General features: G+C 34.8%; 4 protein-coding genes and 1 non-coding gene across 7 annotated transcripts; 3 read left to right on the top strand and 2 right to left on the bottom strand.

Moving 5' to 3' along the window:
- The first annotated feature begins 660 nt into the window (after window positions 1-660).
- On the top strand, window positions 661-5,240 carry LOC110736613 (rust resistance kinase Lr10-like). The gene is made up of 10 exons (XM_021916878.1): window positions 661-1,407; window positions 1,532-1,617; window positions 2,169-2,391; window positions 2,500-3,204; window positions 3,293-3,541; window positions 3,629-3,792; window positions 3,926-4,005; window positions 4,110-4,257; window positions 4,351-4,500; window positions 4,605-5,240. Exons 1-10 carry the CDS (start codon window positions 1,182-1,184, stop codon window positions 4,848-4,850), a joined length of 2,277 nt encoding a protein of 758 aa, XP_021772570.1. The 5' UTR covers window positions 661-1,181; the 3' UTR covers window positions 4,851-5,240.
- Window positions 5,241-7,995: 2,755 nt separating this feature from the next.
- On the top strand, window positions 7,996-11,033 carry LOC110736614. Of its 2 annotated transcripts, none has more exons than XM_021916880.1 (3): window positions 7,996-8,322; window positions 8,992-9,119; window positions 10,294-11,033. In XM_021916880.1, the coding sequence occupies exon 3, from the start codon at window positions 10,318-10,320 to the stop codon at window positions 10,738-10,740; it is 423 nt and encodes a 140-aa protein (XP_021772572.1). In that variant the 5' UTR covers window positions 7,996-8,322; window positions 8,992-9,119; window positions 10,294-10,317; the 3' UTR covers window positions 10,741-11,033. The 2 variants fall into 2 exon arrangements, with proteins under 2 accessions (XP_021772572.1, XP_021772571.1); XM_021916879.1 differs by having other exon boundaries at window positions 8,003-8,322; window positions 10,306-11,033.
- A 2,526-nt stretch (window positions 11,034-13,559) lies between these two features.
- On the bottom strand, window positions 13,560-14,942 carry LOC110735852. The gene has a single exon (XM_021916031.1). The coding sequence runs from the start codon at window positions 14,940-14,942 to the stop codon at window positions 13,560-13,562; it is 1,383 nt and encodes a 460-aa protein (XP_021771723.1).
- Window positions 14,943-20,359: 5,417 nt separating this feature from the next.
- TRNAS-UGA lies at window positions 20,360-20,441 on the top strand. The gene has a single exon. It is a non-coding gene; the product is annotated as a tRNA-Ser (tRNA).
- Window positions 20,442-21,247: 806 nt separating this feature from the next.
- Window positions 21,248-24,899, bottom strand: LOC110736612 (pentatricopeptide repeat-containing protein At2g13420, mitochondrial-like). Of its 2 annotated transcripts, none has more exons than XM_021916877.1 (3): window positions 22,866-24,899; window positions 22,512-22,572; window positions 21,248-22,418 (listed from the first exon to the last, which is right to left on the bottom strand). In XM_021916877.1, the coding sequence occupies exon 1, from the start codon at window positions 24,464-24,466 to the stop codon at window positions 22,886-22,888; it is 1,581 nt and encodes a 526-aa protein (XP_021772569.1). In that variant the 5' UTR covers window positions 24,467-24,899; the 3' UTR covers window positions 21,248-22,418; window positions 22,512-22,572; window positions 22,866-22,885. The 2 variants fall into 2 exon arrangements, with proteins under 2 accessions (XP_021772569.1, XP_021772568.1); XM_021916876.1 differs by having other exon boundaries at window positions 21,249-22,418; window positions 22,512-22,579; window positions 22,866-24,898.
- Window positions 24,900-25,149: the final 250 nt, after the last annotated feature.

Below are 25,149 nucleotides of genomic sequence, written 5' to 3'. Positions count from 1 at the left end.
CAAAAAGTAAGAAATAAAATCACCATTCGAGAGCAAGATATGCATCATACTCTCAGCCTCTCCAAATATATACTCCCTCCATTTCGCATTAGTTGCAACACTTTTCATCTTCGGCCGTTTTATATTAGTTGCAACACTACTATATTTGGAAATGACTCACCATTATTTTATAATTTCTCTCTCCCACTAACCCCATTTTCACAAATATTTTATTCTTTCTCTTTCTTACCAACCCTACCCACACTACTTTTCTTATTGCCTCTATCTCTTACTAACAATACTTTATATTATAAGCCTATAAGCCTAGTCTATAATTTTCTTAAACTATGAGCCAAACCTATTGTTGCAACTAATGCAAAACGGAGGGAGTAAATACGTAGTAATCCCTTTGTCCCAGATTACATGACACAGTCAACATCGCACACATGTCAATGTATTAATTTGACTTTACTTTTATATAATTAAATAAATGAAAATTATTTTAAAAATTATATTATGAAACTTTATATTAATACCTATCTAACAACATATTTTATAATAAAACATAATTTTTATTATGTTAGTAAAAAATTATGGTCAAAGCTAATGCATAAATAATAAAAAAAGTCCAACATCTCATGTATTTTGGGACGAAGGGAGTATATATATATATATGTATATACTTGTATTTTTTAACTTAAGACAAAAACAAAAGATTATTTGATGTCATCATGCTAAGCTAAAATCTCACCTTCCATTCTCAATCTAAAATAAACTAAAATAAATATTTTCTTTAAAAAAAACTTGGGAAGTTACAAAAACAAAAAACCCCATTCTCCTGAAACCACGAAAGCAAGCATTGAACCGCGAGAGAGAAAGTAAGGAAAGAAAGAAATCAATAAAAGGCAAAATCCAAAAATTTATACTCCTACCCTTTAAAGCCATGAAACAGTAAAACCATACTCTTGCATTTTTCAGGGAGATTCCCTTAAAATTATCAACTACTACATCAAATTAAATTAAATTAAAAAAAAATCCCAAATCCTATCTGATTTCTTACAAAAAATTTATAAAAATCTTACAAAAAGTGTGTGTATGTATTTGTGAGTTCTTCCCTAAAACCAAGCTAAGATAAATTTCATTGATTTTGATAATTTTTTCCCCTTAAGATCTGGGTATAACAATTTTTATTGTTTACCCAGATGAAGTTATTAGTGAAAAAACCCCAGAAAAATGAGAATAACGGTAACAATGGGGTGGTTTCCGTCGCCGGAGAATGTTCCTCCGGCGAGAATCACGGCGGAAGAACGGTGTTAGTTGGTGTCAGATTAGACCAACAGAGTAAAGAACTTCTTACATGGGCTCTTATGAAAGTTGCTCAACCTGGAGATCTTGTTGTTGCTCTTCATGTTCTTCACTCTTCTACTGGTTTGTTTTCGTTTTTGTTAAATTTAATATCTGGGTTTGTTGAATTATTTCCTGTTGTTTAATTAAAGTGCATTTTTCTGATTTTTATTTACTTTTTTTTGTTGATTTTTGTGGGTGGGAGCAGAAGTTGAACAATCGACGCTTTTGTCATTGGTGAAGACTTTTGATTCGACGCTTGCTGTGTACGAAGGCTTCTGCAATTTAAAACAGGTTTAATTTTTTTGTTTTAATTTACTTTTTTTTTCTGGGGAATTTTTAGTGCATTATTGTTGAATTCGAGGTTAATAATTCCGTTGAATTTTGTTGAAATTGAAATGGCTCGTGTAGTTTACTGTGGAATTTGTTGTTTATTTTTTCATTTGCTCATTTAATTTTATTTTTAATTACAATGCTTAGTGTGTACAGTAGTAAATATTGTGTTGATTTTTTCTTTTTTTTTTGTTTTTTTTGAGCTTTAATGCTAAATTATTGGGTATTTTTTCAAAATTTACCCAAAATTAAAGGCTAATGATGAATGACTGTGAATTGTAAGTTTGTAATTACACATGCTTTGTAACTGTACTTGCATTTTGTAATTAATGTGAAGATTTTGGTTGGTGAAGTTAGGCTTCTTGGGTTATGATAGTTTGGTAGGTAAGGTTTGATTTGGGGTCAAGGGGTTTTGAATTTTGATTATGCTTGAGGTTTTTTTTTTGAATTATTTTATTTAATTGAAAATGCTTAATTTATGTGTATTGATTGAAATGAATTGAATTGGTCAGGTTGATTTGAAGCTAAAGGTGTGTAGAGGATCATCTTTGCGGAAGATTTTAGTTCGAGAATCCAAAGGATTTGATAGTGCTACATTAATTTTAGGAACTTGTAAAGCCCAACGCATGATTCGATCCCCGACATCAGTGGCTAAGTATTGTGCGAGGAAATTGTCGAATAATTTTTCGGTTTTTGCTGTAGATAACGGAAAGATTGTTTATCGTAGAGAAGGTGGTAAGTAATTTGTATGTGATTAGTTGGCTACTGTTTCTTGGTTTAGCTATGTAGTTGGAAGGATGTTTAGTGGCTAATAAGTTTAGCTACTTTTGCTTGGTTATGCAGGAAATTGTAAGACGTCTCATTTGGTTTCTGGATTAAAAGTTGACAATGTAGAAGTGGATGATGATGGTAGTTCTTCCATTAAAAGTATGGAATCTGGTCTGGAGACTTGTGATGGTTTCGAAAAGATTAGCTCCGTGGCTAGAAGAAGTACCTTGATAAAGAGGTATTTTGGCTGTGGACCCATCTCTGCTTGGGCAGATTATTCCTGTGATGAAATGCTGAAGGAGTCGTGTACAGTCGATAGAGAGGATAAATCAATGGCTTTGGTGCCATATCAAGCAGTTAATGCCTCTTCTGATCCAAAGTATGTTGTTAATCAAGAATTAAATGAGTTGAAACCTGGTTGGCAGTTGGTTCGACGGGTGTTTTTACCCAGGCATCATGAGACAGAAAAGGTTCCAAGCCGGAAAACATCCCTTGTTCGCCGAGTTTTGAGAATTCCCGGGAAACATTCTTCAATGGCGGTTCACCCTGATAGAAAGAGACGCGAGTTTGCTCATATGGACGATCATTCATCTGATTTGAGTGCAGAAAGTGGTGCAATTGTTCCAGTTGGTGATGCTGTAGCCTCTGTTCCTTCCTCCCCTATCAACGGATTTAAGTATCTGGTCAAAGAACTAGAAGGACTTCTTGAGAAATACTCATCCACTTGTAGATTGTTTGCATACCAAGAGCTTGTGTCAGCCACATCAAATTATGCACCTGGTATGTTCTTTCCTCCTGTTTCTTTAATTTTGTGGTCTTTTGGTAGTTGGATGTTGCTTTTCTTATCATTCTGCTGCTCATTTTGCAGAGAACATGGTTGGAAAAGGTGGTAGTAGCCAAGTTTACCGAGGGTGTCTTTCTGATGGGAAGGAGCTGGCTGTAAAAATATTGAAGCCATCAGAGGATGCGTTGCAGGAGTTCATTGCTGAAATTGAGATCATTACAACGATCAATTACAAGAACATCATATCCCTGGTTGGATTCTGCTTCGACGAAGTGAATTTAATCCTGGTCTATGATTTCTTGTCAAGAGGAAGCTTAGAAGAGAATCTTCATGGTATGCCTGAGCATTCAGTTTCCTTTTATTTGAATGTTGAATGGGCTGACTTTTGTTGCCTAACTGAGACATTATATTGAATAATAGGTAATGAGACTAAAGCTGTAGCATTTGGCTGGGAAGAGAGATACAAGGTTGCAGTAGGGGTGGCAGAGGCATTGGACTACATACACAACAGAGATTCGCAAACTGTGATTCATCGGGATGTTAAATCTTCAAATATTCTCCTTTCTGATGAATTCGAGCCCCAGGTGTGCTACAAATCAAGATTTAGTTTTGAATGCACTTTGAAGTTGTGTATATCAATTTAATAAGTAGTACCTGTTCTAGATCTTACATATCTCTGGTATAATCACTAACACTTGTCTTGATTTGGTTTTTCAGCTTGCAGATTTTGGACTTGCTACGTGGGCTTCAAGCGCATCTTCGTACTTGACTTCCTCAGATGTTGCAGGCACCTTTGGGTGGGTAACTTCATATTTCTGGTCTTCCTTCTCCCCACATTCCTTGCCTGAAATTTCTAAACATCTAAACTGAGCAATGTTCCTTGCAATTTCTCATGTGTCAGGTACCTGGCCCCAGAATACTTCATGCATGGCAAGGTGACTGACAAGATGGATGTTTATTCATTTGGTGTTGTACTTCTTGAGCTTCTTTCAGGAAGAAAGCCAATAGATAGCAGCAATCCAAAGGGCAAGGAGAGCCTCGTCATTTGGGTATGTCTCTTATCCATCACTCTAGATTGTCTCTTAGAAGCTTTATTCATGAGCGCTCCTCATTATGTGAATGCCAATCTACAATATGTGCAGGCAAACTCAAAATTAAAAGACGAGAAGATGTCTCCGTTGCTAGATTCTAGATTAGGTAGCGATTATGACCATGAGCAGATTGAAAGAATGGTCTTGGCTGCTACTCTTTGCATAAGACGTGAACCTCAAACACGACCCCGTATAGGCAATGTAAGTCATCTCTCCTGTAGTAGAAGGCCTAGAAGCTCTACATTTTGTTTGGTGCTGCCGTATTAATGCTTGTAAAATTCAACCAACTTGTGCATTATTTTCAGGTTTTGAAGTTGCTCCAAGGTGATACTGAAGTAATAAACTGGGCAAAGCAACAAGTGAGTAATTACCCTGAAGAATTTGAGGTTTTGGATGGTGAGACACCGCGTTCTGATATCCAATCCCATCTGAATGTGGCTTTACTTGATATAATCGAGGATGATGCTGCCTCTGTTAGTAGTACTGAGCCAAACATATCCCTGGAGGATTACCTGAAAGGGAGATGGAGCCGCACTTCAAGTTTTGATTAACTTATTATAATTTATGTTAGAATGTCGATCTTGACAGGGCAGGAGGAACAAATTTTCTGTTTCTGTTCAGTGTTAATTCTCTCTGTGTATAGCTGTCTTCTTTTTGTTCCCTTTGTGATGTACTAGGCTTTGGACGAGAGGATGTGTGCGCAAGTGATTTTGCCCTCCTCCTGGTCTAGTTTCCATCCCAAGTTCACATTCGAATGTTAATTAAAGCATCGAATTTAACCCCCTGAAAAAAGAAAAAGACTAACTTAATACAAGGTGCATTTGTGTGCATGCTTGTATAGGAGCTGTATAAATCTTTGTATCTAATTGCTTGCTCCACCGGATTATCTGTGGTGATTATAATCGTGACATTAAACAGATGAATGCATGATTTCTTCTCTATATCCTCCTATCTCTACTGGTTGAAAATGGTGCCTTTTGTGTGTTCGTGTGTGTGTGTTTCGTTACTCGTATTTGTTACCATAACTATTGTTTTATGTAATACACAAGAAATTATACACCCATATCCGATATGCCGATATTAACAAAACAATCTTAATATCTAGTTGTATTGCAGCCTGAGATCAAGTTTGACATAGCAAATGATATCCTGTGAATGATTATTGGACAAGATCCATTATATTGGATGTGTTTGTAAAGAAAAACAATTTAATTTATCAAGTGTCAAAATCTGAGTGACAGTATTTGACAATCTACAGTTTTTCTTTAGAAAGGGTGTTTTTCATGTTTGGCTTGTTAAACTAACTGTAGGAGTCACATGGCTTGCCATTTACCTGGAATCTGGAATTGGACAAGGTACAATGCACAGCTATGCAAGAAATGTCGTTTGTATTCATTATTCAATTATTGGGTGTCTTAAGTTTTGGTTCACCTTAACTCCATAAGTCTTTCTCACGTCTGAACCTCGTCAATACAATGATTATATATACTGCACGGATTTTGTCATCATCAGATTCAACACTAATGTACGAGTACTACCTTCGTTCCAAAATAATTGACTCGGTTAAATTAGACATATTTGTTCATATGCTAGTTTGACCTTAAGTAGAAATAATTAAATACTTCGTATGTATTATTAAAAAAAAAATACAAATGTATAATGAAACTTTGTATTAATATGACATTTGTTTTTAATTTGTTACTAATAAGGTATAGTCAAAGTTAACATATGAATAGTGAAAAAAGCCCACGCATGTCATTTGTTAGGGCGACATAAGGAGTATATACTTATATTGTATTATCCCTGAGACTCATGCCCTATAACCTCGAGATTTTTTGACACTGGGTCCCTAAACCTTTGAAATTTGCCCGATTTCATATATTAGCTTTTGGTGATGGACAATCACAAACTTTATCGGATTCAAAATGAAAAGTGTTCAGGGTTCTTCCCATAGACTTCACGACACCTCCGAAGGCGATTTTGATGGATTGAATTATCCACTTTGGTCGCATTCTACCCGTTTATAACTTGCGCCTGAGTTGATCAACCGAAGACCAATACAAACCTTTATATGTCTGACTTATGGTCATATGTGGTTCTAAACAAAAATATATGACCTCGAGACGCATCTCCTACGTACAATCCTGAATTTTCGACATCGGGTCCCTAACCTCCGAAATTGGTCCAATTTCGTGTATATTTAGTTTTGGAGAATTTTGGACTTTTGTTTGAACCTTGAACCACAATACTTAGAGAGTCCATTTAAATAGTTGGAATCACACTTTGCCTTTAAAACATCAATTACTCCCTTAATTAACTCAAGGCCAACACGTGCCTTGGTCCGAATAATGGTCACATGTGGTTCCAGACAATATTATATGACCCGAGATGCGTCCCCTATAATCTTGAGATCGAGACTCTTCCGAACTCAAAAAGAAACAAGGTCAAGACTCTTTCCAAAAACATTATAAGACCTTGGAATTGAATGCATCCTTTATGAGATTTTTTGACATCGGGTTGCAAAACCTAGAAATTGGTTCGATTTTGTGTATTAACCTTCAGTGGACAAATTTTGACTTTTTTGAACCCCTAAATTAAAGAAAAGTGGTCGGATTTTCTTTCCATGGGCCCCACGACACCTCAAGTTGTCAGTCTTTATTTGACTGAATAATGCTTGTTAATTTGGTTGTTTTTGTGTACACCTCCTTTTATCGGCTAAAAACCAACTTTTATGTGACTGATTAATGCTCGTGATACTCCATTAATTTTGATTTTTCATTATTTAAGTATAACATTGACTTAATTTTTGTTACATATACATATGAGTACAAAGTAAATGTTATTATGTAAAATTTTATCTTAATAATGTACATAATTAATTTGTTATAATCTTTACTTTTATTAATACAAAATTAGGAAGTAAATAATCCAAAGGTTTAAAGTTGTGCATTGATTAGTATGTCACTCAAGCTAGTTCATATACATTATTTAAACTTGAATAAAAACAAGTTTATCAAGCTAATTTACAATTTTGCAAATCAGTTACCTTTTTTGTTTTTTTGTAAAATAGATGAAATGACAAATGGGCTCGTTTGGCATTGCTATATTTTTCTGTTTTTTGGTTTTTTGTTTTTTAATATCATATGATATATAATGAATAAAAAATTAGTCAAATTTATTAAAATCATGATAATTTTGAAAATTAACAACAAAAAAGTGAAAACATCTTTTTCTTGTTTTCTATTTGTGGTTTTTTGTTTTGAAAACAAGCATGTGATTTTTGTTTTATTTTACAGTATTTATTATACTCAACGGTATATTTTTTGTTTTTTTTACAAGGGGTGTTCCTCTTAAAAAACCGTTGGAGGTATTTAATTGAATGACGTCCGTTAATATTAATTAGATCTGACGGTTCACAAAATTCCGCATATGAGTGCAATTAATCTTGAATTTTCAACGTTTTCATTTTTTGTTCACCTTTGAAGCTTTTCGTTTTTACGCTGCACTCAATCACTCCTCAGGGGCGGAGCCAATATGGGTTCAAGTGGGTTCATTAAACCCACTTATTTTTTAAATTTTTTTTATAAAAATACAAAAACTGGAAAACGGTTAAAAGGAATATCTGTGTAGCAAGTGTCAAGGAGTAAAGGTGCAGCTCAATGGTTTTTTTACCTCACATTGTATATGAAATTATGAGTTCGAATCCCATTACTCACTTTTTTTTTTTTTTTTTTTCTTTTTGGTTTCTACATTGCTGTTTATCACGAACAGTTTTCCACTTTTCCCCCAAATTCTAAAACCCTAACTCCCCTAAACTCCTACTCCCCTAAATCTCGCCAATCGCCGCCCGCCGGCCACCTTTTAGTCCGTGACGCATTCCGCCTTTAGTCGTCCTTCACCGTCCACCTTCGTTCAATCAATCAGTTCGTGACGCTTCAGTCCTTCAACATACCGCAATCGCATACGGCACTTCGATCAATCGGCTCACGGCGGCACGGCCTCTACCAGTCGACCTGGTGTCTGGTGAGCTTGCCTTTCCGGTTTCCTTTAATGCTTATTGCTGCCTTGCTGTGAATCTGTGATTGTGAATGCTCAATGCGAGTATGCGATAATGCTGTCTTTCTGTCTTTCATAATTTCATTGTTGTCAATTGTCGAAAACTCGAAATTGTCTAATTGTGATTTGTGAATGTTATTGAAATTGTCTAATTGTAATTTGTGAATGTTGTGATTGTTGTCGAAATTCAGAAATTGTCTAATTGACTAATTGTGACTGACTGAATGTTGTCTTTTAGTTTTAGTCTAATTGCATTTGTTGTCTTGTTGAATTGCTGCCAAGTGCCTTGCTGCCTGTGACCTTGAGTGCCTGACTAAGTGACTAGTGCCTTGCTGCCTTTATTGTCGTAGTGAGTTATTGGTAAATGATAATTGCTAATTTGATTGGGAATTTGAGATATAATGATATATAATGTAAAATTGTAGATTGTGCCATTGTGGTATAGTGATATATAATGAATTTGAGATATAGTGATATATAATGAATTTGAGATATACTCGAAAAATGCTTCTGTAGTTTTATTTTTTCATTTTTCTATGTGTAATCTATTTGTAATCCATAATATGAACTTATGTACTTAATTTTTAATTATTATATTTTCATCCCTTTGTTAATTATGATTCCGAACTTCTGAAGTTTCGAACCCACACTTCGCAAATCCTGGAGACGCCACTGCCTACCCCCATTTCCATTGATGCGCGAACTCTAAATTCTCCATTGAAGCAGCTTCTGAGCTTTTCTCTTCCATTGAAGCAGCTTCTAAGGTACGATTTTCTTTTGTTTATTCATTTTCAAACTATCGAATCAGTCAATTTCATAATCTAGGGTTTATCGTTCATTTCATTGTTAATAGTCAATTTAGGGTTCTAAGGTCGATCATTGAACTTTTGTTTATAACTGAAGTTTTGAATAATTATATCGACCGATTTTATTGCTAGAATTTTGCTAATTGAAGAAAAAAAAAACACTGTTGTTTAGTTTTATTTAAAACCAGCCATCACTTCATCTTCTTCTCGGAATTTTAATACTTGTAAAAATTCATCTTCATTAAATCATCATTAACCACAAAAACTTCTTAATTTTCTTCAATTTGATGCACTCCAATCTAGAATAAACATTGGCATAGAGATTCTTTCAATACTTGAACAATAATTCTCATACTGTCGTATTGATAGTTTTAATATCAAATTAATGAATACAATAATTATGTAGATACTTTTATTGCTGTTTTAATAACACTGCATACAGGAATTCTTTTTTGGAATGGATACATTGGTGTTAGATCATGCGAGTAAATTTTTGGGGTTTTGATTTGCTAGGAATGCAAACTGCTTTTGTAAATTTTATTTTTTTTTTCTTGGCTGTCAAACTAAATTAATACATGAATAGGATTTAAAATTGAAAATTGATGGTTGAGATTAAAAAGGCATCCTACGTTGATATTCGTAAGCTATAAGAATTTTATGTGATTTTTCGAGCTTAATTTGATGATAATTGAGTCAAATTACTTGCTAATGTGTTGCATTAATGGACTTTACAAGCCAAACCGAGCTCGGGCCCGATTACCAGTAGGCTCGGCTTGAAGGGTTGAAGATATTTGTAGCCTAATTTGATATTTGAATCAAATTTGGTTGCTATTGTGTTGCTGGCTGTAATGTATAACCCTTAATTGTAGGATGGAACTATGAATTGGACCTTTTTACACTGGCCGCCCCTCTTGCCCTGGCTCGGCGACACTTAGGCACTTACCTGTATCGGGCACTTCTAGCTGAGTCCGAGTAGCATAGATTGTGGCTTGTAGGATACCTGTTGCATACTTTCTTTATGTTGTAGTTGATCTGGTTTTCCATGATTGTGATTATTAATTTCAGTTTGCTATTTTTTGAACTCGAAATCATGGTCTTTGGAGTGTGCTATTTTTGAATCAAATATCGTTAGTTGTTGTTTCAGCTTTGACTGAAAATGGGTACAGAACAAAAGGCAGAAGGCACTGAACAAACCGATGGTGGCAATCCAGCAGTTGGCATTGTGAGAAAAGTCGAAGCAAAGTATCATGAGCTGAGGAAGCATGCAGAAACTTACCCTTATGTGTGGGGATCATATGCAGTTGTCTATGGTGGATTTGGGCTTTGGTTTGCATACAGATGGAGGAGGCTCCGGAAGACTGAGGATAGAGTCCGAGTCCTTCAAGAGCGTTTACGTCAACTTGCTCAAGCTGAGGAGTCTGGTAGTACCAGTTCTTCTGCATCCGCTAAAGTGGATAAACTAGTCGAGGAGTCTGCTAGTACCAGTCCTTCTACACACACTACGGTAGATAAATCAGTTAAGGAGTCTGCTGGTACGAGTTTTAGTGCATCCACTCAAGTGGATAAGCCACCCCAATAAGCATTGGGTTGCCTTATCATCTGCTAGCGGAGTAATTTTGGGGCTTGAATCTATCTCCATAGATATGCCTTGGCTGAATTAGGAGGGAAAGAAGACAATTTTTTTTTTGGATGAGTATTAGATTTATTTATGCAACTTATAGATAGTTTGTAAACACAGGTCCAAATCTCAACTTATATGACATTTTTGCCGAACACTTGGAATGTCGAATGGCTGTATAGCTCACCAATAATTTGCTCGGTGACTGCCAGGTTTGCTAGTAGTTAACACGAATGATTGGATTGATTTTGGCATTGGTGCCTTGACAAGAGTAACGAATTTATAATGTATTATGTAAGGTTGCTAGTTGGTTTTTTGGTCGCCCATGAGCTTTTAGTTTGCCAATTTGTAGAATATATAGAAGTGTTGAAGTAATGGCAATGATTAAAATTTGTCAGCTGAGTAATATGAATGCAGAGGATAAGTTAAAGTGATAGAGCATCTGTCTCGTGTTCTCTGGAGGATACTCAATCTACTTACTGCACTCTGGACGATTATAGCCAGTGTCTGAGACAGAGCCTTGACACATTTTGTTGTCCTGATTTTGTCGGCCGGTGGTAGCAATGTGCAGCAAGTGTCTGTTGGCCTGTGGTAGCAATGTGCAGCTAGCATTTGTTGCCCTGTGGTAGCAATTTGCAGCTGGTGTCCGAGAGGTAGGAGCTTATATATATTGTCGAGGACTCTGAAGCCTGAAACATCCGTTACAACCTGATGGAAAGGAAAGAAATTGTTGAAAAGCAAAGCAAATCAAACAAATGGATGGTAACACAAATGTGCAAGCAAAATGTTGCCAACTTTCCTAACTATAACTTCTCTTGAGCCCCACACTTGAAGATGGTTGGAGAGGAATTGGAGTGTGTCATATGTCAGCCCAACTTTATTGAGTGCAATCCATCACATGTAAAGAAGTTAGCAAATTATTAAAACTTCTGAAAAAAAAAAATGTTTAAACTTATCCAAAATATGAGTGTTCAATGTTGAGGGACAAATTCAAACAATAAAACAATTTACTTCTTTCACCTTCCTTTTCACACAAGTCATTAAGTCACACTATTTTCATGTGAGATTTCCTCTTATAAAAAACTCACAAGTTGTCTTGGTATGCTTATCAAGCAATTAGTCAACATTTTCTTTTATACCCTGTCATTTTACAAACGTTAGGTAGTGATAGGAAAGTAAAGAAATTTTACAAATTAACTAAAAATGTTACGAACCTATGAAATGTGAAATTGTATCAAGGCAAATTTAAAATTAATTACTAATGATTTTATAGTGATAGACACGCTTAGGTGACGATACTTATCCATTAGAGAATTAATTCTCTTATAAGTTAACGTTCAAAAAGTTTGGTGCTCACCTAAAATATCTAAAATGCCCTTATACTTTATATTGTTTAAATAGGTATATTTTCTATGTCAATAAATTAGTTCATGTGTAATAAGCACACATATGCCAATCAAATATAGTAGGCCTTAATTTGAAAAAGGATGGAGTAGTTAAACAATAAGGAAATCTAGTTGGATTGTAAATTTGTAATTAAAAGTTCTTTATCCTTCTTCTAAAACTAAAAAAAGAAAAGTTCTTCTTCCTTGATCCTTCCTTGTTCCTAATATAACTATTGACTAGACCAATAATACCAATCACCAAATACGTGGACGTTGAACAAGCTAGTCACACATTTACACATGTGATCTATATTATAGATAAAATATACAAGTAATACAAAGTTTTTATTGTTTGGGGGCAGTTGAGTAATAATACTACTATAAATAAAGTTGATGTGTTGTTAAATTATGGTTATTTAATCACCACATGCACGTAATTTCTAGGTGCCTTGTACGAGTCAAATTGGCGGCTATCTTATTATCTTATTTTTCTTCTTCACCCCTTTCCTATATATACTTGAAAATCTTACTTTTTTTGTAGAACAAATTTTCAAACTATATTTTATAAACCAAAAATTTCATTTCTATATTCGTAAGTTTATTTTTTTGAAGTTAAGGCACCAATATTTGAGATGTCTCCTATTGATATGTTGATCAATTTGGGCTTGTTTTTGGCGGTTCAAGCTTTAGTATATTTGATTCTTACAAATTCATCCAATGTTTTTTCCAAGAACAAGAATTTGAGGTCGTTTAGCTTCAAGCGAACTCGATCTAGTAGTGTTCGTAACCTTCTTTCGCTTATTTCGGACGTGCCTTCTGTGTCTACACCAAGAGACCAAGGACTACGATCGCCCATCACTCCAAGGGTTGAAGATCAATATGAGGCTCTCAATAGTCAATAGTTAGAGCATACACAATGGTTGCCCAACCCCATCTTGGTTATTGATTATTTTATTATTTTATCCATCTTCCACCTCACTTATAACCACTCTTATAACCATTTAATAACCAATGTATGCCAATAGTTAACCATAATATTTTGGTTATACATTTTCTCTCTCCTACTTTTACCCAACCCCACCACACAATTTATTACTTAAATTCTATTATTATTAAATAATGCATTTGGTAATAATCATTCAAAATTAATAATTATTTATTAGCATACATTAATTAGATAAAATCTCAAAAATTTAAAAATAATGCAATTTTGATATTAATTAGTATGTAATTAGTCGTTAATTAAGACACAAACAATAATTGTAACCCTACTACATTCCACAATAATAAAAATCATACATATATATTCTATCAAATGACAAAAGTCTTTGAAAGATAATAACGAACCGCGAACAAGTACAAACACAATGATATAATATTGCGATTACACATCTATTAATGCATATTATTGTCCCTACTTTGAACACCGAATTTGAGCCACATATGTTCAACTAAGTCTTTCTTCAATGCTTTATGCATAGCTTCATCACGAACACGTGCTCTATTAGACATGTAAGTTTCCAAACTTGCAATTCGGTTGTTGCTATTTTGGAACTGAAAAGGCTCTTCATTATTTTCATTACTTGAAGACGCATTTGTAGCTTGATCATATTCATTTGGATCGTAATACGTTTTATATGTATCTCTTTCATCCTCAACAATCATATTGTGCATAATAATACACGCTATCATTATTTTTCCTAACATTGATGCGTCACGAGCTAGCGCTGGATTCCGTATTATTGCAAAACGAGCTTGTAATACTCCAAAAGCACGCTCAACGTCCTTTCGTTTAGCTTCTTGTACTTTGGCAAATAGACCTTCTTTTTCATTTTGTGGTAGTGATATTGTAGGAATGAATGCCGCCCATTTAGGATATATACCATCAGTGAGATAATATCCCATATTGTATGTGCGACCATTCACAACATAGTTAATAGAGGGTGCACAACCTTCAAAAACATCATTAAACAATGGGGATCTATCAAGAACATTAATATCATTACGACTACCTGGTGTCCCAAAAAAGGCATGCCAGATCCAAAGATCATATGATGCCACAGCTTCCAAGATTAATGTGGGTTTACCTGGTCTTCCAGAAAACATACCTTTTAATCGAAGTGGACAGTTTTTCCACCTCCAATGCATACAATCAATAGAACCTAACATGCCAGGAAATCCACGACGTTCACCAATCCTTAGTAGTCTTACTAGATCTTCTTCATTGGGCTTTCGAAGGTATTCATCACTAAAGTAAGAGACTATTCCTTCCACAAAATGCTGAAGTGAATCTCTTGCAAGAGATGCACTAATCCGAATGTAGTCATCCACAGAATCAGCGGAGGTGCCATAAGCTATTAGTCTCATAGCCGCGGTGCATTTTTGTAATGCAGAGGCACCAAATCTTCCTGTAGCATCTTGTCTTTGCTGGAAGAAGGGATGACGTTCTTCTAAAGTTTGCTTAATTCGTTGAAATATATGTTTGTTCATGCGAAATCTCCGACGGAATAATTGTGGAGGGAACACAGGATGGTCGGTAAAGTAGTCATTCCATAAACGACTGTGTCCATCCTCACGATCCCTTGGAACGGGAACCCTTGGTGGCCTTGGCACTTGATTAAACATTTGATATACTTCAACTGGATTGGACATAAAAACTTCATCCATCATTCGATCGAACTGGCGATTGGCTTGCCTTCGTCTTTCATATCGTTGGGTTTGGCTATTTTCTGAATTGGAAGAGGAATTAGAAGAGTTGGAGCTATCGTCAGATGACATGTTTTAAAACCAAATTTGATATGAGAATGGAAGGTAGAAGTATAATAGGGGGAAATGGATGGTTGTTCAAGGGAATCCCACTCTGATGTATCCATCTTATAGAACAAGTGTGTATGATATGTAGTAATTTTTTTGTCTTATATGGTAAATTTGAAGTCTTGCATGCATGCAATGATTCATAAAGTAGTTAATAATTTTTAAAAGTAATGGAGATGCATGCCTTTGCATTGTCACTATCACCTTAACATTGTTATGTACGTCAAAGCAAGTGATGCATGCTACTATTTCCTTTTCAGTGTTAAGTACATCAGTGAACAAAATTCACTATTACCTTTTCAGTGTTAAGTACATCAATGTCTAGTATTTAATATTTGCTTTTCAGTGTTGGGTACATCAAATACTTTACAGTGTAATGTAAATCAATGTACATCTTTTGCAGTGATATATCAAAGTGAATCAATAGGTTTAGTCAGATCAATAATAATTATATGTTATTATATAAAAACTTTAATGTATTGAATAATATTATTAAGCTTATAATACGATTATAAGAAGAGACATGTAATTTAACTTAATAACTCCATAAGTATTCAAACTACAAATCAGACCTTAAGTACATAAAAAAGAACAATAAAAAAGGAATTATTTGAAATCAACCAACATTACGACAATAATCAACCATACACTAATACATTAGTCTGAGGGGAACAACTTCTTCAACAAAGTGCTCCTTAATTCTTGATCTTCCGAAGATAAGTTTGGCTTTGAATCGAGGTGTTTAAATAACTCCATATTAATTTTTCTTTGCTTCCTTGCTTCTTTCTCCCTTTCTAGTTGCAACCTTGTAAGTTCAACTTCATTTTCTGATTGCCTTAGAAGGTTCATGTTCTGGGCAGTGTCCAACCATTGTTGCCATGCTCCACTTGGCATGTTTGGCACCTTGCTCTTTCCTTTATTTTTACTAGATTCGTTGCTAGAAGGAAAGCCTGAATACCCAATATCACCACTGGTTGGTGTTTCTGGGTTTGATGAAGAGGAGTAGTTTCCAGCTTCATTGATACGAGATCTCTTTGAGTCACTTCCTTGAGTGGATGTCTTTTCCTTGCATTTTTTAACAACATCTTCACTTGGTTTCTATGCTTCATGTTGTTTTAAGATGTCCCAAACATGCTTGTCTTGAAAGGTTTTAGAGCATAATGAAGACTTTGTTTTGTCGTTAGCATATATATTATATGCTAATTTCATAACATCTTCATCATTCATACCACTTCCCTTTTTTGATTCAGCATGAGCATGTGAGCCACAAAATTTAGAACATGAAGCATTAATCCTTCTCCAACGGTTTCTAAGTTGCTCCGTACCCCTCATTTTCAACAAATCTTCTCGTGTTACCCGATCAGTACCTTCTTCGAAACACCTTTGTTTGTATAGTCTAACATTATTATACATTTCTTCAATTTTCCTCCAAAAAACATCCCCCTTTTGGTTAGTGTTAGTTTTTTTATTTTGACTAACCTCAAGCCAAGCCTTCACAAGAACCACTTCTTCAGCTTTTGACCAAAAAATTTTCCTTCCATCTTGATTGCCTCCTTCATTACCTCTTTCATTACCTTCGCCTTCTTCAACTTCTGGTTCATTTTCGTCATCTGATGCATTCGATGTGTATGAACAATCGAAACTCGGAAATGCACCATCACCTTGTGACATAGAAAAATGTTGAGACATGGGAAATGTTGAATCAATTTGAGAGATTTGAATATTTTCAAAAGATGGGATAACATTTGGAGAATTTGAATAATTAGGATTTTGTGGTGGTTGAAAAGGAAACGGAGTGAAAGTACTTGGATTTGAGAAATTGAGATTTTGTGAACCGTAATTCGGAAAATTTTGAAAATTTGTATCTAAATCTGAGTTGAGATCAATTGGAAGATTAGAATAGTAAGGTTGAGGATTTGGATTATTTTGGGGCTGTGATGAGTTATGAGATTTTGTGGATTTTTTTTTTCTGTTAGATTTTGGAATGTTCATCTTAACACAATTTGCCAATAAGAAGAGTAATTTTCACTTAAAAAAAGTTGTTTCAAAATACTTCAATATTGGGCTCATTTTATAGAGAAAAATAAAATAGAGCCGTTGGTGTATTTTTTTTTTTTTTCAGAATTGTATTTTAAAAATTATGGCCGTTACAAAAATTACAACGGTTATAAATTCAGAGCAAATCTCAACCATTGATATTTGTATTACGTGTCAAAATCTTAGCCATCCATGTCAACCAAAAAGCAAAAAAAAAATTGCATGACCAAGCTATGATAACCGGTTATTGAAATAACCAGGTTATTAATATTTTCCACCAAAATTTTCTCTCTCCTCATTATTTTATTATTTTCTCACAATCTCTCTCCTAATAACCACCCCAAGTGGTTATTTGCTGTGTCTACTCTTAGAGGCTAAAGAAGATGAAATATTATGATTTGTTGTTTAAAATTGATTTATTTATTTATTTGTTTGTTTTTATTTGGGTAATCTAGAAAATTAGGTTTGGATGGGGCCCCTTCTTTTTCATTTTGTATTAATTATGATGTATGATGTCTGATGTATGGGTACATATTCAGTATATTAATTATGAAAATTCTTATTATTTATGGATTTTTTTTTTTAATAAAAATTATAAACTTTATACCTGGTTTTTGCAATTTTTAATTCTCCTCTCATTATAGAAAGTTAATGGAGTAGAAAGTGACAAGGTCCAAATTAAAACTACTACTCGTAGTAATTAAAAGATGACTTTGCTACCTTGAGTCCCTGAGTTAAGATAAACTTTCTCTTTGTTGTGTTTGCGAAATTTGGGTATATCCGAAATTCCGAATGTGTGTTACATCAGATAAAGTATTACGGATAATTTTTTTAAATTCTAATAAATAAGAATATTCTAGTGTTATTTAATATATACGGAGTACATACTAGTTCGATTCATTACAGATTGTGCTATTTGAAATCTTTCAAGATAATGCTAATGAAATCGATCTAATACTTTAAAAACGAATATACGATTATATTTTAAAACACAATGACCCTATATCTTGTTAGATTGAGACGGTGCAAAAAACAAATTGGGCAAACAAAAAGAATTAGATTAAGTAAATCTATATAGCTAGATACTCTGTAGCATAACCGATGTCTAAAAAATTATCTTAATTCCTAATAATATTATTTTGTAGGGGATAAAAATTCTGGTTTTGTACGTACATAAAACAAACTATTATCATACCCAGTAAAGACTATATATACAGTATACACGCATGCAACATGCCAACATTAGAGTTAGAGGTTGAGTAAAATACCAATTATTGTAAAAGTTTATCTTATACGAATTAGTAGCCTAATAATATCAATTCTAGAGTCTCAAGTTTATACAAACACTTCTTTAGAATCTATATAAACCCCCTTATACCTCAGGTTTAAAATCACACAAATCAACCTTCAAACCCTTTTGTTTTATTATTATTGAGAAAACAAACCAAAACCTTAAACCCCACAAAAACATGAAGGCAATAATATTCATTGGTTTACTAGCTCTTTTCGTAGGAGGAGCTTTTGCCCAAGAAGTACAACCGGAGACGTTCCTACACCCTCACCCTCACCCTCACCCACACCCACACCCACACCCACACCCTCACCTTAAAAACAGAGAGTAATTGATATAATTTTTTATAATTAAATTAAAAAAAAAAAATACGTGCACTTGTATTATAGATGCCATGATAAAGTCAAATGGGCGGCTCTAAATGTGAATATTTTTCACTCCCTTGTCCCCTCCTATGTAAATATGGATATTTCATTTTCTAATAACAAAACATGAATAAACATCAATTATAAACCACTGTTAAACCACCAATTATATTATTAATTGTATTTTCACAAGTAAATAATTTCTCTTTGATCAATCAATTTCTTAGGCAAAATATGATGGTAGCAAGGTTTGAGATGTTTTGAATTGATAACATGTTGATAAACATGGGTGGTTTTTAGTTGTACAAGCTTTAGTTTATATGATTCTAACAAACTCATCTAATATTTTCTCCAAGAACAAGAAATTCAAGTCTTTAAGCTTCAAGCGAGCTCGATCTAGTAGTGTCCTTGATCTTCTTTCTCTTATTTCTGATAACATGCTGTTGGGGTCTACATCAAGGGGACTACAATCACCCATAACCTCAAAGGTCGAGGATTTTAATGAAGCCTTGGATGGCTAAGTTGGAAGATGAAGCAAACTTACTGGTTTGTTAATTTCATTAATTCAATTCATTTTAAGGAGTTATTTTCCTTAATTGGATGATTTTTTTTGTATAAAGAATGTAGTGTATAAACTAAATGTGGTAAGTTTTACAACACCAGTTTTCTTCTTGCTCTATAAAAATGCAAATGATTACAAAAGCATGTAATAATATACAGTAAATATAAATTTTCTATCTAATGGATAGTACTCACATATACTTTAAAAAAAATAAAAAAAAATTATCACTTTCCTAAAGTAGAATTAGATTATAATCAGACCTTCAAAATTCACAATATCTGAAAAGATATATGATTGTTACTACATTTTTTTGCATAACTTTAAGGGCTAGTGCTCCTCTCGTACACATATATTAAACAGAATGTGTAAGAAAGGCTCACTGATCTAAACTTCCAGATTATTATTTAAACAAACTCCTTACTATGGTGAAAATAGCTACCAAGCAGAATAGATGATACTGCACCGCAATTTGATCCTACAAAGGCCTTTAACCACAAGTAACAATATCGGGTTGGAAACCAAAGTTGACAATCTTATCCAACAATTGAGCAGCTTGAGGGAGCTTATCATTAAGGATATAACCATTGATTAAGGTGTTATTGATATAATCATTGGGTGGATAACCAAGTTTAAGAGATTTAGCCATGATTGAAAACCCGAAATCAATGCGGCCTAAATGGTCGAATACCCACCAATTCAAGCTGCCTGGAAAAAGAAATAATGGTGGAGTGAGGTTGAAGGCGTTTCAATTTGGAAATGGCAGTGAATAGCTGACAGAAAACTACGATAGAAGGAAGAGGACGCAAAGAAATCAATTCGTGGAAGAGAGAGATTGGAAGTTTAAGATCGGAAAACCTTAATTTGCATCGTTCTTGAACAGAATTGACAAATAAATGACGATCGTCGAAATTAGAGAAAAATCGAGGATGAAATCGAAAAGACGGAAATAAAGAAGAAATGGAGAAATGATGAAGATGAAGAAAGTTACCAGTGAGGCGATGCGCCATAGTTGAGTTCGCAAATCCCCTCTTTCTCTCTCTGTGTCACTGATCAGCTATTTGAGTATGAAAAAAATCATTAATTTCGCCGTTTTGTATTATACAAAATACGCTTTGGTAACACAAATGTCAATATGTCCGAGTGGTTAAGGAGACAGACTTGAAATCTGTTGGGCTTCGCCCGCGCAGGTTCGAACCCTGCTGTTGACGATTTTTTTCGGATTATATAATTGAAGCAGTTTAAATGTTTAATGAATAAAAACGAGAAAATAAAACATATTAAGGGGTATTTTGGACAATTTTTCCACTTTAAAAGGGGTAAAATTGTACTTTTGCCATAAATGACATATAATGCCATGTCATGAAACCCACTTAATGCTTACCTACCAAACAGAGTTACAAGTCTTACAACATAAGTCTGTTTGCTCTATTGAAGTACTTCTTCCTCCTTTCTCTTCCTTGTAATTTTTTCCCAATTTCCACGATTTTAACAACATTTTTGAAAATCAAGCCAAGAAAACTACTTCAATGGAGGACATGGTCACCCCTACCCTTTGGGGTTGACCATGCCCTTAATTTAACCCTTTATTCATAGGGTTTTCATTTAATTTGGCGGCGAAGCCCTCGATAATGGTGATGTCGTCGGTGGGTGGAGTTGAAATGGTCTTCGCAGAGGTTCATGTTTGGTTTGGGTGGTGGTGGTTCTGTGGCCGCCATTGATGAATTCAGCTTTATCACGGAGTTATTTCATTGTTGGCTCAGTTAAATGACCAACCTTGCCACGCAACAATAATTGACAGCATACTTATGAGTTGGCAATTAATACTGTTTTACTTATTTACAAAAGAACCATTTAATAAACGAAAAACGTTTATCAAATATATCGACTAGAGCATGCTCAATAAAAACTACCTACTTCGTCTGTCCCTAATTTATTTTTCGTCTAATTGACTTTTCATGGTCTTCAACTCTTCAAGAAGTATTTTAAAACGAATATATGGACCAAGATCTCCTATGAAATATAAAAGATCATTCATACATAGCATAGTCCAAGCGAACCCACTATCTCTGTTTTTGTATGCATAAAATTTATAAAACTTGATATTAATCAATTTTATAATAAGACAAATCCAACCTATCCATTATTACTATATTAGGACAGCCTAAATATTAACAACAGGGTAAAGATTTAATAACGGAGGAAGTACTTCACAAAACATTTTATCACAAGTGTATTCTATCTGTATTTTTTCCATAGACAGAAGTCAGATATATCCAAAAACAAGAGCAACAGAGCCCTCTACTGTAATTGACGGTTATTATATCTGAAGTCTTCATCAAGTGCATCTTTGGTGCAATTAGGGTCACCTGTATGTATCTTCACTTCCTCCTCCATGTTTAGAGCATTTTTTGACATCATGCTTAGAGCATAATTCACAAGGTAATGAGCCAAGAAATTTGCTTCTCTAGGCACATAGCTGAACCTAAAGTTGCCATCTCTCGAAGAATTCCCCTATATCAGCAAGAATAGCAGCTTGTTCATTGTTCCTTGTTTTCCCACATCCTCCAGAGTGTTTTTCAAAGAGCTTGCACCCAATTCTACTAATGATGTTCTTCAACCCCGAGTCAAGAGCTAACACCACTCCACCTCTAATAGCCATTACTTCAGCTTCAGCCGGGTTTCTTGCCGTGATCTTCAAATATTTTCCTAGAAACCAAGTTCCATCCTCAGCTCCTTTCGAATAACCCCAAAGTCACGTTCTGACCAGTGATCATGGATCGCCACTTTTAGTATACTTCACACTGTAGCATTGAATCAGCTCATGACTGTCATACACACATCGCTGAAGATGGTAACACATTCCATAATTTTTTCATAACAATCAATCTCCAGTTCCAGATGGTTACAACCACACATTTTGATCACAAGCCTCATAATAGACTTTATCCAACATGAATCACAGACCTCAAAATTCATCTCGAAATCTCATCTCTTGTACGGTTGAAGGTGATAATCTTCAAACTCGGACCCAAACGATATGGACTCTTCGCCGAGTTTCTTCTTATCAACCCTCGAAATAGCTCAAGAGCAACAGGTATAGTAATCAGAAGACAAACCTGCTGACTGAAGTAACATGTTTTCTCTTTATGCTCTATAGCTGTCTTGAACAAGCCACCCTTGTATATCTAAAGCACAGTTTGAGATGTCAACCCAAAATCAAACAAGGTATTCACTTGAAAACATAATGGCAAAAACAAGAAAGAAAAAGTAAAACTAACCTGCATCCTATATATTTTGTCTACCCTTTTTTCTTCAAGTGTAGCACCACATGTCATCAGTCTGTAAACTATTCCATTAACACACAAACTAATGAGAACATGTATCCCTATGTCTAGAGACAAACAATAACTAAGTGCTAATTCAGCAAAACAGATAGCCATGAATAAAAGTACTGATTCTACAATTGGCAGAGGTGCATTTGCAGTATCTAAATAGGTTATCTGAATTGACACCTCTAGTTCCAAATGGTTACACAACATGACAACACTCATTATATATAGTGATCAGACATTTTGATAACCTTAAAATAGACTTTATCAGTTTATCTAACTTGAAGTACATGAATCACACACCTCAAAATCATCTCCAAATCTCATCTCTTGTAGGGTTGAAGGTGATAATCTTCAAACTCGGACCCAAACGATATGGACTCTTCGTCAAGTTTCTTCTTCAACCTCCTCCAAGTTCTCAGCTTATCAGCTTGTATCAACCCCCGATAAAGCATCTCAAAGGTGATCTTCTGAGGAAGAAACCCTTTCTCAATCATCTGCACGAAATATTCACAAGCCTCCCTCCATTTCTCTTTCTCGACCAAACCATGAATTAATACAGTATACGAGTCTAAATCAGGTCCAGCCCCGGCTTCTTTCATATCATTCCATATCTCCTCAACGACCTCCATGTTATTCAACTTCACAAACATTTGCACGAGGATATTATACGTATGCAAGCTCGCAACACACACACCTTCTTTCTTCATCCTCCTATACAACTCCAAAGCCTTTTCGGCATCCTTTCTTCCTCTCAACTCCTTAAAGAAACAATTATATGTTACAGCACTCGGTGTAACACCACTCTCAATCATCTCATTAAGCAGCCTCTCAGCATCATCAACCCTCCCACACGAACTAAGACACTTAACAACCGACGTATAAGTAGTCACACTTGGGCAAATCCCCTTCGCCTTCATCCCCTCCAACCTATCTAAAGTCAAGTCAGGCTTATGAGCACGGCTACACACATGAAGCACAATAGAGTAGCTAGTGACATCAGGTTCAATCCCTCTCTCACGCATTTCATCAAACACCTTATCTGCAGCACGAATCGTCCTCTCAAACCGATCATCCGGGTGCAAACTCGATTTTCGACAAATCCCATTAAGCAATATATTGTAACAAACTACATTAGGTTCAATCCCTTTATCAATCATCTCTCTCAACAATCTTTCTCCTATATCAACCCTCTTCACCTTACACCACCCATCAATCAAAACAGCATAAACTTTAACACAAACCTCGAACCCGAATTTCCTTTTATTAAACAGCTCCATTGCAACCCTAACGTAACCATATTTACACAATGTATCAATCACATACACAAAATCATCTTTACAAACCTCTGTTTCAGTAAAACAGGGCATATCATCAAACCCCCGAATCGCTTGCCGGGTAAAATTAGCAGCAATCAAACGACGAATAAAGATCAAAAAAGTAGAATTCTGGGGTTTTAGGTTTAGGGTTTGCATTTGAAGAATCAACTGCCAAACGACGTCGAATTGGCGAACTTTCCCGAGGATATCGACGATTATATTGAAGGAGGTGACATCAATGGCAGAAGGGTGAGAGGAGAGAGAGTAAGAGAAGAAAGAAAGGGCGATTTTTGAGAGGTGGGAAAGACGAATTAGGGTTTGGTGAAGAAGAGACGAAGAGAGAGAAATACCGTAGAGTTGAAGGGAGGATTCCATGGCGTGAAAAGGGTTGTGATGTTCGATTAGAATGTTGGAGATTAAATCTGCGTCGTGAGATGGTTGCAGAGATGGAATTGATGGCTTTGCTGTTGAAGATGAAGATGAAGATGGGTTTGGGGAGACTGAGCAGAGAAAGCGAGAAATGGAAGGAAGATGACGATGGTGATGAGTTTGAAGGAGTAGTCTGGAAGTGAGTTGTGCCGCCATTGATGAGTTTCTGAAGAATGCTTTAGCTTCTTGTCGTTGCTCTTCACTTTCAGCCTTCTGGTTTTCAGTTTTCAGTCTTTAGTTCGTCACGGTCACTGTATATCACTGTATAGTGTATACTTAGAGAGAAAGTCAACGGGTCAACGGGCTATTGATAAGTCTTCAATTCCTCAATGAGTGGTGTCCACATGAAGAATCCAATATGTCCATGGTAGGTAACTAAAAAAACTTATTTCCTCTGTTGTTAAAATAAAAAATAAAAAATAATTAAAAAAAAATGATTATGTCAAAGTTCAATTAATGACAAATATATTTCACAAAGCTATATTTCCTCAATTTAATATACTGCCTCCGTTTCACATCATGTATAACAATTTTAGATACTATTATAAAAATTTCAATTGTTGCACATAATATGAAACGAAAGTCATAAATAGAATTCAAAGATATTCAACCGAAATATTGTCATAATTTTCTTTACAATATTTAAACAATAAGAAAGGGAACATTGTAAATTTACACTATCTTCATTGGTTAATCTTGCAATTTTGGTAACAGATCATAATTTTTCTTGCATGTATTGAATATTCATTGTAACAATTAAATTGTCGATTCTAAAATAAATTCAATATAATTAAGTTCTATAAATTACTTCAATAATCCATGCGATAAATTTTATCCAA

The sequence above is a fragment of the Chenopodium quinoa genome, unplaced genomic scaffold, assembly GCF_001683475.1.
Source record: "Chenopodium quinoa cultivar QQ74 unplaced genomic scaffold, ASM168347v1, whole genome shotgun sequence".
NCBI classification, from domain to species: domain Eukaryota; kingdom Viridiplantae; phylum Streptophyta; class Magnoliopsida; order Caryophyllales; family Amaranthaceae; genus Chenopodium; species Chenopodium quinoa.
The sequence above is the reverse complement of the archived record's forward strand: the minus strand, read 5'-3'. Positions and strand labels throughout refer to the sequence as shown.